The sequence below is a fragment of the Bos mutus genome, chromosome 19 (genome assembly GCF_027580195.1).
Source record: "Bos mutus isolate GX-2022 chromosome 19, NWIPB_WYAK_1.1, whole genome shotgun sequence".
Taxonomy (NCBI): domain Eukaryota; kingdom Metazoa; phylum Chordata; class Mammalia; order Artiodactyla; family Bovidae; genus Bos; species Bos mutus.
The window spans coordinates 47777059-47794595 of record NC_091635.1 but is presented as its reverse complement, the minus strand read 5'-3'; the positions used below and the strand labels follow the sequence as shown (position 1 = coordinate 47794595).

The 17537-nt window shown below is 44.5% G+C and overlaps 1 protein-coding gene across 1 annotated transcript; it reads right to left on the bottom strand.

Annotated features, from left to right (window-relative positions):
- Positions 1-6275: 6275 nt before the first annotated feature.
- LOC102287335 (C-C motif chemokine 4) lies at positions 6276-7980 on the bottom strand. Its single transcript, XM_005899663.3, has 3 exons — positions 7694-7980; positions 7078-7192; positions 6276-6679 (listed from the first exon to the last, which is right to left on the bottom strand). Exons 1-3 carry the CDS (start codon positions 7767-7769, stop codon positions 6592-6594), a joined length of 279 nt encoding a protein of 92 aa, XP_005899725.1. The 5' UTR covers positions 7770-7980; the 3' UTR covers positions 6276-6591.
- Positions 7981-17537: the final 9557 nt, after the last annotated feature.

Genomic DNA, 17537 nt, shown 5'->3' with positions numbered 1-17537 from the left:
TAGCTTTCCTCCCACATATTGGGAGAGAAAAATAAGATGTACACTAGTGAGAGGATAAAGGAAAGATGTGAGCTGAAAAGTGAGACATCTGAGAATAGCCTCAATAGGGTCTCATCCCTGCATGGGAAGAGGGTGGACTGTAGATAGAGTTGGCAGGGCGAAGGAACAACCCAGGAAGGCTGCCAGCCTTTCCAAGAAGACTGCTGGGCTCAGAGGAGCTTAGGCTGCGTCAAATGGGGCAGAGACCTAGACCGGACCGGACCCAGAACGCTGTGACGGGACTCCTGGGTCTGTGAAGGGTGACTATGCAAAAAGTGACTATGCAAACTCAGGACAGCCCTGTGGCCGCTGGCCCTGTCGTCAGGAAGAGCTGTGGTTTCTTTCACCCTCTGCAGTTCCAGTCACATCCTTGGCTCCTGTGAGCTCAGCTCCTGGCCTCCTAGGAGGAAAACGCCTGTGTCATGAGAACATAGAAGATTATCGAAGATTCTGGGGACTGGGGTGAGGTAGTGAGGGGACACAAAATTTGCCTAAATAAGAACAGGAGGTGACTGCCTTCCTGCCGTCTAGAGAGGGAGACGGGGGTGAGAGGGGACAGGGACTGCAGGAAAGCAGAAAGCACAGGCTAGGCATCCAGTGGCTCCCCACCCCCATCCTGCCTCATCTGTTCTGGCCCCTACCCAGAAACCCAGAGAAACCTCCACCAGACAGTCTTGAAAGCTGATACAAACTCCCTGGCCTCTGGATGAGAAAAGGAAGTTGTATAAAAAGAGGGGGGAAAACACAAGTCTGATATTGCACAACAGGTGAAGCCCCACGTTGCCCCAGCATGAGGAGTCTGTGCTCTCATCTGTAATTCCCTGGTAAAGCATTTCTTCACGAGGGTGTTCAGGCTTCCTGCCGTCTTCCCTGCTGATCCGGCCTCAGTGGAGTGGAGTCTCCTCCCTTCCAACTTGCTCAGGGGCAGGGAGGTGCGGGGAAAGGGCTCCAAGGGGAGGGAGGAAATCCGGATCCTGGCCCTAACCCTGCCTTCTCTCTAATAATGAACCATGAAGAGCCATGGCTCTGCTCTGGGCTTTATTAGACAAAGGAGAGGGTGGATTCCTCCCAGTTAGGAATGCAAGACACCCAGAGGCCCCCCGGAGTCTGGAGAAGAATCAAGACTCCTCTTAATGTGATGGGTGTGGAGTCACTGGTGAAGCTTTGGCCCTCATACTCAGCTGCTGAAGCAGCACTTCTGTGTTAGATGCCTCACCTCATTATAGTTCTTCACCCTAGAATGTTTCCACTTGACCCTGGGTTTCTCCTCTGGGGAAGTTTGTCTCACTTTCAGTCTTCAAACTTGAAACAAACTTGAAGTTTGTTGTTCAGTCGCTCTGTTGTGTCTGACTCATTGCAACCCCATGGGCTGTAGCACACCAGGCTTCCCTGTCCTCACTATCTCCCAGAGTTTGCTCAGACTCATGATTCAATGATGCCATCCTACCATCTCATCCTCTGCTGTCCCCTTCTCCTCTTGCCCTCAATCATTCCCAGTATCAGGGTCTTTTCCAGTGAGATGGCTCTTCATATCAGGTGACCAAAGTATTGGGGCTTCAACTTCAGCATCAGTCGTTCCAATGAATATTCAGGGCTGATTTTCTTTAGGATAGACTGGTTTGATCTCCTTGCAGTCCAAGGGACTCTCAAGAGTCTTCTCCAGCACCACAGTTCGAAAGCATCAATTCTTTGGCGTTCTGTCTTCTTTATGCTCCAACTCTCACATCCGTACATGACTACTAGGAAAACCATTGGTTCTTTCTAGAATGTTTCATTCCCTTCCACACTGAGCTGGGGTGGGGGGTGGGGGGTCATTGTGAATGACTCTGATATTGGTGATTGTATTAGCTTCCTACTGCTGCTGTAACAAATCACACACATTTAGTGTCCTAAAACAACACACAGTTATTCCCTTAAGCTTCTGGAAGTCAGAAGTTCACAATCTGATTCACTGAGCTGAAACCAAGGGGGCTGTGCTCCTTTTGGAAGTTTTAGGAGAAAAACCTTTTTCTTCCCTTTTCCACCTTCTAGAATTGTATCCTTTTTGTAGTCTTTGGCTCATGGTCTCTTTGTCCATCTTCAAAGTCAGCAGCATGGTATCTTGCTTTTGTTTTTATATTGCCTTCTCTTCTGTGGTTAGATCATCTGTCCCTTTTATAAGGACACATAAGACTAGATTTAAAGTCCAGACAAATAACCCAGGATAATCTCCTCATCTCAAAATTTTTAACTTGATCATATCTACAAAGTCCATTTTGCCATGTGAGGCAATATTCACAGCTTCTGGAATTAGGATGTGAACAGCTTGGGGACCATTATTCCGTCTACCATGGTGATCTAGACCTTGTCTTGGGCTTGGGGATCATGGATTCTCTCTCCCAACCCCTTCCCTCAGACTAGTGTTGTGTGTCTTTTGCCAAAGACCATGTCCTTTCCTTCCAGGCCACCCCAACTTCTCCTTTCATTCTCTTTAGGCCCTGAGAATATCTGTCCAATGGAAATTTCTACGATGAAGGAAATGTTCTGTATCTCTACCACTCGACATGGCAGCCATAAGGCACACGGCTCAGGTGCTGGCGAGCACTTGAGATGTGACTAGTGTGGACTTTCCTGGTGGTCCAGTGGTTAAGAATTCACCTGTCAATGCAGGGGACACGGGTTCGATTCCTAGTCCGAGAGGGTTTCACATGCTGTGCAGCAGCTGGCCTCACGAGCCACAACCGCTGAGGCTGCACTCCTTAGAACCCAAGGCCCACAGCAAGAGAAGCCGCCACAATGAGAAGCCCTCATCCCACCACTGCAGAGTAACCCCCACTCACCGCAACTAGAGAACGTCTACCCCAGCAGTGAAGACCCAGAACAGCCAAAAACTAAATAAAGTAATTAATGTTTAAAAATGTGACAGCTGTAACTGAGGCACTGAACTTTATTCGTTATTTTTATTTTTGGTTGTGCTGGGTTGTCATTGCCGAGCGAGGGCTTTCTCTAGTTTCAACGAGCAGGGGCTGCTCTCTAGTTGTGATGTGCAGGCTTCTCACTGCAGTGGCTTTTCTGTGGCAGAGCATGGGCTCTATGCATGCAGACTTCAGTAGCTGCGGCTCTCTGGCCTAGTTGCTCCATGGCATGGGGAATCCTCCTGGACCAGAGCTCAAACCATGCCTTCTGCATTGGCAGGCGTATTCCCATCCACTCCACTATAGGAAAGTCCAGAACTTTAGTTTTCTTTTAATTGAAATTACATTTAATTGACATTTAAATAGTCACTTGCAGCTCGTGGTTACATACCGGACAGCTCAGATGTAGGAAGATCAAAAGTAGAAGGGAAGACCAGATCAATTCAGCCCCCAATATCCTTCTCTCAGTCCCTGCAGAATCCGAAGGAGGTTTCTACAGGAACTCTGGGATGATGGGAGTGACTGAGGGCAGGCAAGGCAGGGATTTGTGTCTGTTGGCCCCAGAGAGACACACAGTCTCAGTTCTGCTTTTCCATCGCACTAAGAACACTTAAACAAGAAATGCAAATCAAAACCACAATGAGGTATTCCCTCACACTGGTCAGAATGACTATCATCATGCAGTCTACAAATCATAAATGCTGGAGAGGATGTGGAGAAAAGCGGACCCTCTTACACTGTTATTGGGGATGTAAATCAGTGCAGACACTATGGAATACAGTACGGAGGTTTCTCAAAAAACTAAAAATAGAATTGCCATATGACCTAGCAATCTCACTCCTGGGTGTATGTCTGGAAAAGACAAAAAGCTTAATCTGAAAAGATACATGCACCCCAGGGTTCACAGCAACACTATTTACAGGTTCTGTAGATTAGGATGTGAACATCTTGGGGGACATTATTCAGCCTACCATGGCTATTTACAATAGCCAAGACATGGGAGCAACCTAAATGTCCATCAACAGTTGAAGGGAAAAAGAAGATGTGGTACATAAATACAATAGAATACTATTCAGCCATGAAAAGAATGAAATATTGCCATTTGCAACAACGTGGATAGACCTAGAGATTATCACACTAAGTGGAGTCAGATAGAGAAAGACAAATACTCCATGTGATCACATATATGTGGAATCTAAAAAATAAATAATAATACAAATGAACTTATTTGTAAAACAGAAACAGACTCACAGACATAGAAAACAAACTTATGGTTACCAAAAGGCAAGGGAAGAGAGAGGAGGGATAAATTAGGAGTATGGAAGTAACATATACTACTATATATGAAATAGCTTAACAACAAGGATTTACTGTATAAGACAAGAAATTATATTCATTATCTTGTAATAACCGATAATGGAAAAAGAAATTATATATATATATATATATGTATAAATGTATAAATGTATATCTATTGTGCTGTGATTCACGAGGTCAAAAAAGAGTCGGACACGCCTGAGCGACTAAACTAAACTGACCTGAACTGATATAACAAATTATATATATACATATATGCATATATATGTATAATCTGAATCACTTTGCTGTACACCTGAAACACAATACTATGAATCAACCATAGTTCAGTAAGAAAGAATACAAGCAATTTTGAGGTAGCCCCCTCTTTACCCTACTTATACAATGAGTTGTCCTTTTGGGGACCACAGTGGCATATGACAGAGCTCAGAAAAGGGAACTAACCTGGGATTGGCACTGGCCTTGACACTTTCTGAGTGGCCTTGACAAATCACTTCTCATTTCCTGTTCCTCAGTTTCCATAATATGATAGGGCTGGACCAGATGGTCTGAGAGTTTCCTCCCAGCTGATGGATCAAGACTTAATTGTGCATATAATTCTATTTCAGCCCATGATCTCTCTGACTCATTCATGGGAATGCTTGATTGAAGGACTGTCAAGGAGAAATGGCCTTGGATTATACCCACCACACTGCAAAACCAAATCTGACATTTATTCTTTTGTCCTCGTGACAACAGTTTGCATTTGCTTTGGCTCTAGGTTCACTAATTTAATCTGCCTGATGACCCTGGCCCTGATGATCATGGCCCTTTTTAAGTGAAAAATCTGAGACTCAGAGAGGGAAAGAGAGAATCTTCCAGGTACCAGGGCCCCTAATGCGCCCTTTGCACATCACCTCACAACAGCCCTTCAAAGTGAATAATATCACTCCCATTTTACAGGTGTGAAAACTGAGGTCCAAGAAGACAATGAAACAGGAAACTGAGTTCTTGTTTGCAGGGCTGAAAATTGAACTTCACAAATTCACAAACACTCACACAAGGCAAAATTTTAGAGGATAGAAATACAAAACTCTCAGCATAGACACTGAGATGGGGTGTGAAGAGCTCCCCATAAGTGGGAATAATAGCTGTTTATATTTTATTAGAATTGATCTGTTCATTTTTGGTTGGCTTGGGGCCAGATGTATGTAATTTCTGACCAATCAGTTTGAAAGTTGGAATGTCCAGGTTGTCATTTTTATGGCTTTCTTTTGGGCCCCACTTTCTCAGTCTTCCCACACATTGCCATCCCTCGACCCTTTTCCAAGACCCCAGACCATTATTTAGGGGCCAGAAGTATGTTTAAGAATTAATGATCCACCTGGAGGTTTTTTCCCTTGATAAACTGGATAAGCAGTTAATGATTGTCTTGTCCTGGGTCTGAATGTTTTATAACCCTCCAGACCAGGGAGGCCTTCCCCTGAATGACTAGAAACTGGTACAAAGAGTTTAGCTTTATGTTAAAGAAGTGAGATGTTTACTTTAGAAGAAAAAAAAATTGAAATTAGAAAATAAAAGGAACCGAGGTCTCAGAGTCCTATCCTGTCTAGCAATTTCTGCTTCAACAAGATGACTTTCTTAATCCTAGTGAGGAACGGAGGCCCATTTTTCTGACTCCGAACTACTTCATCTTTCTATTTACAACTTCCCTGCAAGATGTTCCGCGCAGCACAGAGATCTTTTTGAGTCATCCTTTCACGGTGCTCCCCAAGCAGATGTGCAAGCCTGAACAAGTCACCTCACCTTTGAGCCTTTATGCCCTCATCAGTAAAATTGAGAATAATAGTCCCTACTTCATAAGGGTGTTAAAACCCTCCTTGCTCCAAGTATTAAGTGAGGTTTATATCTTTAGACATTTTACCCCATATTCCATCCTCAGGAATTGTTCATTCTTATTGTGTTTGGAAATTGGAGTTTGTCCCTCTTCATAATACCAGGCAATTCCCTTTACTACAAATCAAATTAAAGCACAAAGAAACGGTCTATGTTTAAAAAAAAACCATTTTATTACAAAAACACTTGAAATCAGTTGCATTATCCATGTATTCACAGTAGCAGAGGGACAGTGATGGCAGACCATCCCCATGGGGGACATGGGTCCTCTGGTAAAACAAACATAAATAATGGGGAACAATACCAAATACAGTAATAGCACAGCACAGAATAAAAAAATTAAATTAAGAGAAGGAACAGGATCTGCTGAGGGGAGTCGTGAGCATGGAGAGGGTGCATCTCGGTGAGAAGCGTCGGGTTCAGGTGATCTTTCCTGCAGAACACCTGCCCCGGAGCTCGGAGCAGCTCAGTTCAATTCAAGGTCATCCACGTACTCCTGGACCCAGGGCTCACTGGGGTTGGCGCAGACCTGCCTGCCCTTTTTGGTCTGGAATCTGTGGAACCAAGAGTGGCCAGGTCAGAATCCCTTGGGGCCTTGCCTGTGTTGGGTGTTCCCCATCCTTAGCTCATGTTGCACAGCCTAGTCGGGGGCTGCTGGAACCTGATTCCTTGTAACTTCCTCCCTGGGGTTTAGCTCTGGCCTCTTGGGTTGCCCAGATTAGGAACCCATGAGTTTTGCAATCAATGCGGATGTAATCTTCCCATTCATTTCCTGCTGTCCCCATCAATGACTTTTCCACATGTTTTCTAAGCATGCTTTAAGGAAACAGCCCGTATCTCCTATCACCTTTTTTATTTTACTGCTTAATCACCCCCCCAACCCCAAATAGATCCCCTTCTTTAATCCTGCCCTTACCCTTGCCTCCCTGAAAAGCCCAGGTTTGATACTCACACCACAGCTGGCTGGGAGCAGAGGCTACTGGTCTCAAAGTAGTCATTCACAAAGTTGCGAGGAATCTTCCGCAGAGTGTAAGAGAAGCAGCAGGCCGTGGGAGGGTCTGAGCCCACTGGAAAGAAAGGCCAAGGTAAGACCAAAGTTCTACAAGGAGCTCTTCGTTTTAGCTTCTAGTTATAGATATTCAAGGGACATTCCTGTACATCTACCAGATTCCCCAGTGCAGTCCCTTATATTCAAGCCCGCCCACTTGGAGTAGGAGTCTTATTCTGAAGAGAGGATCCTAGAGATGAAAGAATTCTACAAGGTTGAGGCTGGATTGGGTCTCAGATCACATGTGTTTAACTCCTTTCATTTTACAGATGGAGAAACTAAGGCACTCAGAGAGACAGGGACTTGCTTAAGCCAGCCTATGAGTTGGTCTTTCTTATGAAAACAGGAACTTGAATATTACTGAGTGTTTACTAGGCTCTGCATTTAACAGCAGGCTACTTAGAGATCTCCCTGGCTCCTTTTTGCCCCATCCCTGAATGCTACTGTTGGACCAGCACCAACTAGAAAAGTCAGTTCTCTCTACATCCTGACTCAGGGGCTGCGGGAAGGGTGGACTTACTTGGTGCTGAGAGCGCTGGAGAACAGAAGGCAGCCATGAGCACGAGGAGGGACAGGACAGTCACGCAGAGCTTCATGATCTTGGCAGAGGAGAGATTCACCCGGAGCTTGGACTGCAGCACCCAGGAGCTTCAGAACCCTTCTGTGCCCTGTGCTGATCCTGAGCTGGGAACCCCTCTTTATAGGAACTCTGAGGCCTGGGACAGAGGTGAGGGCATTGGCGGGCGAGTGGAATTTCCAGGGTATAGATGATGTCATGGTGCTGAGAGGGAAACTAAAGCTAGCTGACAGGGAGGAGCTCTGCACAGCTTTCTCTTCCTCAGTGGTGTCATCACGGAGGAAAGCGGAGGGAGGTGGGGGAGAGAAGAAGTGGGTTGAACCCTAGAGGGAAGTGGTACACCAGAGACAGTGACTGAGGCCTGGGGGGAGAATTGCAAGCCCACGAGGAAAGATGGAAGCTTCACACCTGCTAGCCGGGGCTTGTAGATGAGAACCATCCTGCTCTCAGTGGTTAGCACCTCCAGAAGCTACAGACTTCATGTCAGTTCTTCCAGGGCGATCGCAGACCTGGCCCCAAGAAGGAAGAGGAAGCCAAGATTCCATGTCCCGTTGCAGGGCCTCTTTCGGCTGGGCTGAGTGACTTTAGCCCCCTGTATATTTCCTTGGGCATAAAGAAAGAGTCCAGCATTGAATGTGCAGAAGGCTGCAACAGAAGTATAGCTTCCGCACAGCGAACATTTACTATGTGCCAGGCACTGGGCAAGCTGCCCTTTACACACAAGACATCTTTAACCATATAGTGAAGTGAGTGAAGTCGCTCAGTCGTGTCAGACTCTTTGCGACCCCATAGACTGTAGCCTACCAGGCTCCTCTGTCCGTGGGATTTTCCAGGCAATAGTACTGGAGTGGATTGCCATTTCCTTCTCCTTACATATAACATCCTTATATGGATGTTAACCATATAACATCCACCATAACCCGGAGCAGGGGTGTGATGATTCCCCAGGCAATGAAGGTCAGAAAGCTGAACAGAAACCGCTGATAATCTCAAGGCCACACAGCTATTCAGTGGCAGTGCCACGATTTGGACTGAGATTCATCTGACCCTAAAATCTATTTTCTTTCCACCCTGCCACCTCCAGGACACATCTCGAAGGTGACCACAGAGAGACAGAAACTGCTAGCCACCTTGCAGCCATGCCACACGCAAAGACTCGGGGTTGAATGCAGGAAAGAAGTGTGGGTCATCTGTCCTGGAACAAGAATGGAATGCGAAAGAAACCAAGCCTTCCTTGTGCTCCCTTGAGCCAAGAACAGAAAAGGAGAAAGAATTTAGGAGGAACCAAGAATTTAGGAGGATACTCAGATAAAGGAAGTCCCTCCATTATTGGGACTTCCCTCGTGGTCCAACTGGCTAAGACACCACGCTCCCAATGCAGGGGGCCTGGGTTCAATTCCTGGTCAGGAAACCAGATCCCACACGCTACAACTAAGGCCTGGTGCAGCCGAATAAATAAATAAATATTTTTTAAATACATAAAAAGTTTTTAAAAGAATATTCCTACATTATAAAAAAGGAACTGGATATACTTGGCAATGAATTCATCTATGTTACAGATAAAGTATATAATCTAATCGTGTGGGTGTTCCACAGTCATCCAATTCCTTGTATTTATGTAAAGCCCTGCCTGGTGCGGCAGCTGCTGTGGGCCTGAAGGTGACTATGTGAAGTTTCCGAAGGCCAGGAATACAGTAGCGCATGAATTGGGAAAGTTAGAGTCATGGGATCAAGACCACTACCCACCTCTAACTCAATCACCTCTGACCCCCTGCTCACCCCCTCTTTCACATTGCCACCTGACTCCCCCTGCTTTGAAAAACAAGGAAGAGTGAAAAGAGGGAGCCAGGCCTCCTGGGAACTGTAGCAATATGGGAGAGAAGGAGTCAGAGCATCTTGGAGAATCTCAGGATCACTAAATACAGTTCAGTGTCAGCCTACTTCATCACTGTCCCTGCTCCCTGTCCCCACCACCTACACAGGCACCCAGCCTGTACTTCTTTCCTTTAACCTTTCTCTCCTCACCCCTTTCTTTCTGTGAGTCTTGCTTCAAATGTTCTGATCTTCACCAAGACCCCCATCCCCAGCTCTAACAGTCTATGATCCCTGGTATCTATTGCAAGTATCTCTCAAGGTCTCTCCCTGGTTGATGGAGTTTCATCTTCACACATCTTTTTTGCTTCAAGAGCAGGCAGATGTGTCTTATAGCACCTGGAATCTACACAGACTTTGTTATCCGTGGCATTTCCATTCACCCCAAGCCACCTGCTCTCTGTCAGGGCAGACAGAGCTGAATGAAGCCCCACCCCTGCCCTCAAAGAGTTCTTAGTCAAGAGGTGATGACAGTGATGGAAATAACTATCTCTTAAGATAGAATATGGTACATCTCATGTCAGAGGTAGAAACAAAATGTCAGAGAGCCCAAAATGTGGAGAAGACTATCCCTTAGGTGTAAATGAATCATTGCTGGTCAAGACTAAATCCACTGTGCACTACGAAAGAGCCCTTGATGTGGAGACCTCAGTGTAAATGAGTGGGGAGTGCTAGTCTTTAAGCCATGCAGATGCATAAGAATGATAAGAATAGGTGATTAGCCACACAATGAATTTGACTGTTGATTTTTGCCTCCTAGCCTTGATTTGATCTTTGGCTAATGCAGGTAAAAAATGTTTTTATTCATTAAGGTCTTAACAATAATACTTCGTTCACACCAGTGAAGCTTCACAGAGAGAAAACAAAGGCTTGTGTCAACATGTTTAGCTAAATTAATGGCCTCCAAGATTTATACACTGAGGTCTTTTCTAAGCAGTAATCGACTATACAGTCCATGGAATTCTCCAGGCCAGAATACTGGAGTGGGTAGCCTTTCTCTTTTCCAGGGGATCTTCCCAACCCAGGGATCGAACCCAGGTCTCCAACACTGCAGGCAGATTCTTTACCAGCTGAGCCACAAGGGAAGCCCAATAATCAATAGAGAATGATAACAAATGCCTTTGGTATGCACAACCAAAAAATTACTCTTCTCCTCTAGAGAACCTTCCCTGACCTCTCTTGCAACTGAATTCTGTATCTCCCTTTGGGGACCTCCATTGCATCACCTATAATATGTCTGTCTACTCGATTGTCTCCTCGGCTAGAAAGGGAGCTCCTTGAGGCAGAAGTTGTGTTCTGCTTTTCTCTGTGTATACAGTATATGTTCAATAAATACTTGGTTAAGTGCCCAAAGGCAGCCCAAGCTGTTTTAATTTGAGGGGGTGTTCCTGGGTGTTCTTTGGAAGGTCTGATGCTAAAGCTGAAACTCCACTACTTTGGCCACCTCATGCGAAGAGTTGACTCATTGGAAAAAGACTCTGATGCTGGGAGGGACTGGGGGCAGGAGGAGAAGGGGATGACAGGATGAGATGGCTGGATGGCATCAGTGACTCGATGGACATGAGTTTGAGTGAACTCCGGGAGTTGGTGATGGACAGGGAGGCCTGGCGTGCTGCGATTCACGGGGTCACAAAGAGTCGGACACGACTGAGCGACTGAACTGAACTGAACTGATGGGTAACATGAACTCAGGATGTGAATTCAAAGTAGCCAAATGACGTACTAATGAACTGGACGTTTTACACTTTATCCAGAATGTTTCTGGGTTTTTTTGTTTTGTTTTCTAATTTTATTTATTTATTTATTTTTGGCTGTGCTGGGTCTTCACTGCTGGAAGGGCTTTTTACTTGTAGTTGAGGCGCGTGGGCTTCTCACTGTGGTGGTTTCTCTTGTTGCAGAGCACAGGCTCTAGGGCTCACAGGCTTCAGTTGCAGTTCCCAGCTCTAGAGCACAGGCTCAGTAGTTGGGGTGTGCAGGCTCAGATGCTCCGCGGCACGTGGGATCCTCCAGGATCAGGGATCAAACCCGTGTTTCCTGCATTGGCAGGTGGATTCTTTACCACTCAGCCACCAGGGCAACCCCTATTTAGAATGTTTTGATGGAATAGTAACTCTCCTGCTTCCCCTCCTTCAACCCACATGCCCAGTGGTTTTATGGTGAAAGATACTACTCCAGGACTCAGCCCTTCCCAGTTCAGGCATGTCAGAAGTGACAGTGAGAGTCAACCACGGTTCCGGGGGACCCCATGTGCATACTGTGAGCCGCCCCCTCACTCCTGAGCAGGGAAACTTTCCACTTCCCCCTCACTTGTGCTGATAAGCAGTTTCCCCTCCCACACCCCCACTGCTTCCCTCCACTGCCACTGTGCTCGAAACTCCATCCTGGGAACTTTCACATCTGTTTTGTCATTTTGTCCTCCAGCTTCCGGAGGCTGAAAGCAAGACCGCTGACCCCAGCCATCACATGACCTTTCAAAAGTCCTAGTACTTTTTGTGTTGATTTCCCTCAACACTTTTGATTTCCCTCAGCACATCCATGTCTGTGATTTTATCTGAGTCCAATCTGTTTTTCCTTGCCTCAGATTAGGAAGCAAGACCTAGAGAAGTAAAAAAAAAAAACAACTTGATTAAGGTTACATAGGATATATGTCAAGACTTAATTTCTTATAACTCCTGGTCCAGAGATGACCAAATTTCTTTGACAGGCGTGACCTTCTGAGATCACACGTGGCAAGTCTCTGTAGGTACCAGACTCTCAGGAGAGATTTCAAAAGCTCCTTCCTGCTGAGTAACCAGAAGGAGAGGTGGTCAATCCCGACATTCTCTGCTTTTGTTAAAAGGGAAGGCCAAGATGCAAGTGTAGGGGAGACCACTGGGTGTGAAGACCAAGAGCACTAGCCGCTAGGACGCAGAGTGCCCAGAACTAGAGAATTCCATGTGAGTGGATGTTGAGACTGCAAAGCCATCCTGAGCTAAGATATATGGTCGTTCCGCCAAGATCATAAACCAATAAGAGGTGAATCCTTTGGTCTGGCCAACACGGTAGCCCAACTCCTTGGTGGGAATGGGAGCAGAAAAGGGATTGTAGATTGAAAAAGTTTAGGGACACACGGTTCAGGGTGGAGTCCACAGAATAGTGAGCTGGTTGAAGCTGCCCATCAGTGCCTCTTCTTAAAGTGGAAAAGTGCCTTCACAGCCATCCGCAGCCTGCTTTTTAGCCATCAGAGGTGGATGGCAGTGACTTCAGGGGATGTCAACTTCCGGAGAGGAGTTTATTTGGTGGGTTCGTGAAGAAAACTTTCAGTATTCGTCCTGAAGCATCTTTCTTCCTTCAGACGACACTTCTACATCTGTTTCAAGTTCTTTCCAGGCTGGTCACGGGGCACATCCAGAAACAGAATAAAATGATTTAGTAAAACTTTGTTGGGGACCTACTATGTGACAGACATTGGGTATACATGTTAAAGGCTTTCAAAAAAGATGATGCTTGATTTTTCAAAAATTCATGTCAGTTTGCTTTTCTTTTTCAGGGAATATACATGGTTACTGTACAAAATTTAGAAAATATTGGAAGGCATAAATAAGAAAACAAAAATTATCCAGCATTCTGTACATGGTTTTGTATTTTATTATTGTTACTTAATATCCTTTATGGAACCAGTATATCTCATTGTTGTTACTATATATTCTTCTGTGTTATTAAAAAGTTATTCAAAATTAGCATTCATGATGTTTCATTGTGTGAGTATATCAAACTTTTATACCAAAATTTATATTTAACCATTCTGTTACTTAGCCCCCTCAGGTTATTCTAACTTTATTCTAAATTTAGCTGAGACTTGAAGGATGATTAATCAGGAAAAGAGTGTGAGAGTGGGGTCATTCAGGAAAAGAACAAGAGACTTGTACTTTTAAAAATATATAAAATAGATTACTTGAAATATTTTAGTTATAATGATAATAGTAACGAACACATAGCACTTACTATGAGCCAGTGATGTTCCAAGCCTTTATACACACTAACATATTTCACTGCTGCTGCTGCTGCTAAGTCGCTTCAGTCATGTCCGACTCTGTGCGACCCCATAGGTGGCAGCCCACCAGGCTCCCCCGTCCCTGGGATTCTCCAGGCAAGAACACTGGAGTGGGTTACCATTTCCTTCTCCAATGCATGAAAGTGAAAAGGGAAAGTGAAGTGGCTTAGTCGTGTCCGACTCTGTGCGACCCCATGGACTGCAGCCCACTAGTAAATCCTAAAAGAAATCAGTCCTGAATATTCATTGGTAGGACTCATATGAGAGCTGTAACTCCAATACTTTGCCACCTGATCTGAAGAACTGACTCATTGGAAAAGACCCTGATGCTGGGAAAGATTGAAGGCAGGAGGAGAAGGGGACGACAGAGGATGGGATGGTTGAATGGCATCACCGCTCAATGGACATGAGTTTGAGCAAGGTCTGGGGGTTGGTGATGGACAGGGAAGCCTGGAGTGCTGCAGTGCATGGGGTCGCAAAGAGTCGGACACGACTGAGCAATTGAACTGGGTGTATTTCATCCTCACAGTAGTTCTCTGAAGTAGGTACTGTTATTATCCCCTTTCACACATGAGAAAACTGAAGCACAGAGAGGTAAGTAACCCAGGGAAGAACACACAGCTCACACAAGATAAATTTGGAAATGACACCGAGAAAGTATGACTCCAGAGCATAAATAAACCAGAAAACGAGTGCTTATTACAAACGTGTGTCAAAAGCTTAACTGCCGGAGTTGTGTTATTATGATGTAAAATGTCTTTCAGTTTTGCCTTTTGCATGTCTTTAAACAGTGCGAGTCATGGATTTCTCTCTTTTCCATAGAAAATTAAGGGAGTTAAATAGTGGTTTCCTTTATTTGTTCTAAATACTAAGCTCTGCAGCTGTCATGGGATATAATCGAACATATAGTATTTCACTCTGCCCTGTGATCTACCAGAAGGGGAAATTGTGCTTTACCAAGTGACACTTCATTCATAAAAAGCAGAGCAGAGACCTGCACTTTTAAGGAATCGCATGCGGTTCAGAGAACTGAGTCTTTGTTTCCAGGAAGTCTGAAGGTGGCAAGAGATGAGGCCAAAGGGGAAATAGAAGTCAGGTCAAAGAGGGGAAGCTTCCATTTCATGCTGGAAACAGTGTAGACTCTTTGAAGGGTTTTCAACAGAGACTTAAATGCCTTGTGATGGACAGATTGAACAGAGGCAAAAACTGGAGGGAAAAAAACAATTGACAGGACACTCTTACAGCTGTCATGGCAAGACGTGATGAGGGCCTGCCTAACAGCAGAGGCAATGGGAAAGGTGAGACGTAGATACACTCAGTTTCAAGTATACAGCAGAGTCTGTGGCTGAATGGATGGAGGAGATGAGAAGGGAGGAGTCAAGGGTGACTTCCAGGTTTCTGGTTTGGAAGCTTGGTAAGAGGGCATGCTTTTTACTGAGTTACAGAGGGAGGAGCAGGCAGACAGGTGGAAGTATCTAATCCAGTACCAAGATGTGTACCCCGCTTACACACACACACACACACACACACACACACACACACACACGATGGCCAGAGGAAAATGACAAGAAGAACTCAAGATAGGATAGGGTCTGGCTGCAGAAAGAAGGGACTGCATCGATAAGATACTGTCTCTCTAGGATGCTAGAAAGGGGCCCTCAGGATACTGTCTCTGCCCACGTGAAAGGCAGGGCCAAGCCTGCTGCAACCTGACTGTATGGACCACAGCTGAAAAAAGCAGACCAAGGCTGGGCGAAACACGGGTGTCATTATCAGTGAGCCCCTCCATGGAGCCACTGCTGCTGGAGGGAAAGAGCTGAGATTGATATCTGGGGATGTAGAGCTGTGGGGCTGGAAACCAGAAGGAAACCAATCCGTCGGGGCCAGGGCACGGGAAACACTGAGGAGGTGAGCAGAGAAGGATGAGGCAGAGGTGTTGCAGAACCTGGATTATTCAGCCAGAATTCCCTGTACTCTTGGCTGGGGATGCTCTGCTAGGCTGAAGTGGGGCCTCAAAGAGGCTGGAATGAGCTAGAAACCTCGCACTCAAATCAAACCCCTCCATGCTGAAAGATCCACCAGTTTGATTGTTGGCTACTTTCTGACTTCACCACCTATGAGATCTTGGGTAGCCCCCAAAAATCAAGACCTTGACACCACGGCCTTTCTGAGCCTTTATATAATATCAGTATTTCAATTCCATAGTGAGACTTTGGGCATAATACATGCTGTCAGTCAAATCAATGAATCATTTGTTCACCAAATACGTATTAAGGCATTGTGGTTACTGCTGGAAATGCACTGTTAAATAATGCAGATACTGAAATGTAAGGGCTTACTGGTGGCTCATTGGTAAAGAATCTGCCTGGGAGTGCAGAAGACATGTGTTTGATCCCTAGGACAGGAAGATCCCCTAGAGAAGGAAATGGCAACTCACTCCAGTATTCTTGCCTGGAAAACCCAATGGACAGCGGAGCCTAGAGGGCTACAGTCCATGGGGTTGCAGAAGAGTTGGACATGATTTAGCAACTAAACAATAAAAACAGCTGAAATATAAAGCTGACTAATTCTAACTCTGTGATCCTGGACAAGTTATTTCACCTGGGAACATCAATTTACCAATTAGGAAATTTCTGAGACCCTTCCAGCTCAATCTTCCTACAGCTTCCTTACATTATTCATTCAATATGTACATATGAAGCACATACTTTGTATACAGGTATATTTTTTTCTGATTCAAATAAAAACATATATGACCAAGAACTATGGTTTTAGGATTGTATGAAAAATCTTACAAACATATAATCACTAAGAGAGAATTTTATATTCAATAAATCACCTTTGAACTGAACTGAATTAAAAAGAACAAAATTATAAGAATTAGAGGTTATGTCAGAAAATTAACCATTTTATAATCACCATGTGCTAGAATTTTATTTAAATCCACAAAGACATGGCATGAATTTGGTTTAAAATCAACAGGACATGCAATAGGCGCATGAAAAGATTCTCAACATCACTTATTTTTAGAGAAATGCAAATCAAAACCACAATGAGGTATCACCTCACACTGATCAGAATGGTGATAATTAAAATGTCTACAAATAATAAATGCTGGAGGGAGTATGGAGAAAAGGGAACCCTCCTATACTGCTGGTGGATATAAATTGGTGCAAAACTATGGAAAACAATATGGAGTTTCCTTAGATAATGAAAAATAGAGTTACTGCATGATCCAGCCATCCCATTCCTGGACATATATCAGGAAAAGATGAAAACTCTAATTTGAAAAGATATGTGAACCCCAGTGTTTAAGCAGCACTATTTACAACAACCAGGACAGGAGAGCAACCTAAATGTCCATTGACAGATGAATGGATAAAGAAATAAGGCCATTTGCAGAAACATGGATGGACCTAGAGACTGTCACACTAAGTCAAGTAAGTCAGAGAAAGACAAATATCATATGATATTACATATATGTGGAATCTAAATATGGTACAATTGAACTTGTTTATAAAACAGAAACAGACTCACAGACATAGAAAACAAATTTATGATTACCAAAGGGAACAGGAAGAGGGACAAATTAAGAGTTTGGGCTTAGCAGAAACAAACTACTCTATATAAAATAGATAAACAACAGGACCTACTTATAGCACAGGAAATTATATGCAATATCTTGGAGTGAACCTTAATGGAAAAGAATATGAAAGAATATAAATAACTGAATCTCTTTGCTGTACATCAGAAATGAATGCAACATTGTAAATCAACTATACTTCAGTAAAAAAAAATTTTTAATTTTAAATTTCTCCAAAGAAGACATACAGATGGCTAACAAACACATGAAAAGATGCTCAACATCACTCACTATCAAAG

Bases quoted from the DNA above. Each gene is read 5' to 3' on its own strand.
- LOC102287335 (XM_005899663.3), bottom strand. From the start codon at position 7,769: ATGAAGCTCTGCGTGACTGTCCTGTCCCTCCTCGTGCTCATGGCTGCC. The intron at 7,193-7,693 runs GTAAGTCCACCC...CTTTCTTTCCAG, and splicing joins TCCAGCGCTCTCAGCACCAA to TGGGCTCAGACCCTCCCACG. The intron at 6,680-7,077 runs GTGAGTATCAAA...TTGGTTCCACAG, and splicing joins TGCTCCCAGCCAGCTGTGGT to ATTCCAGACCAAAAAGGGCA.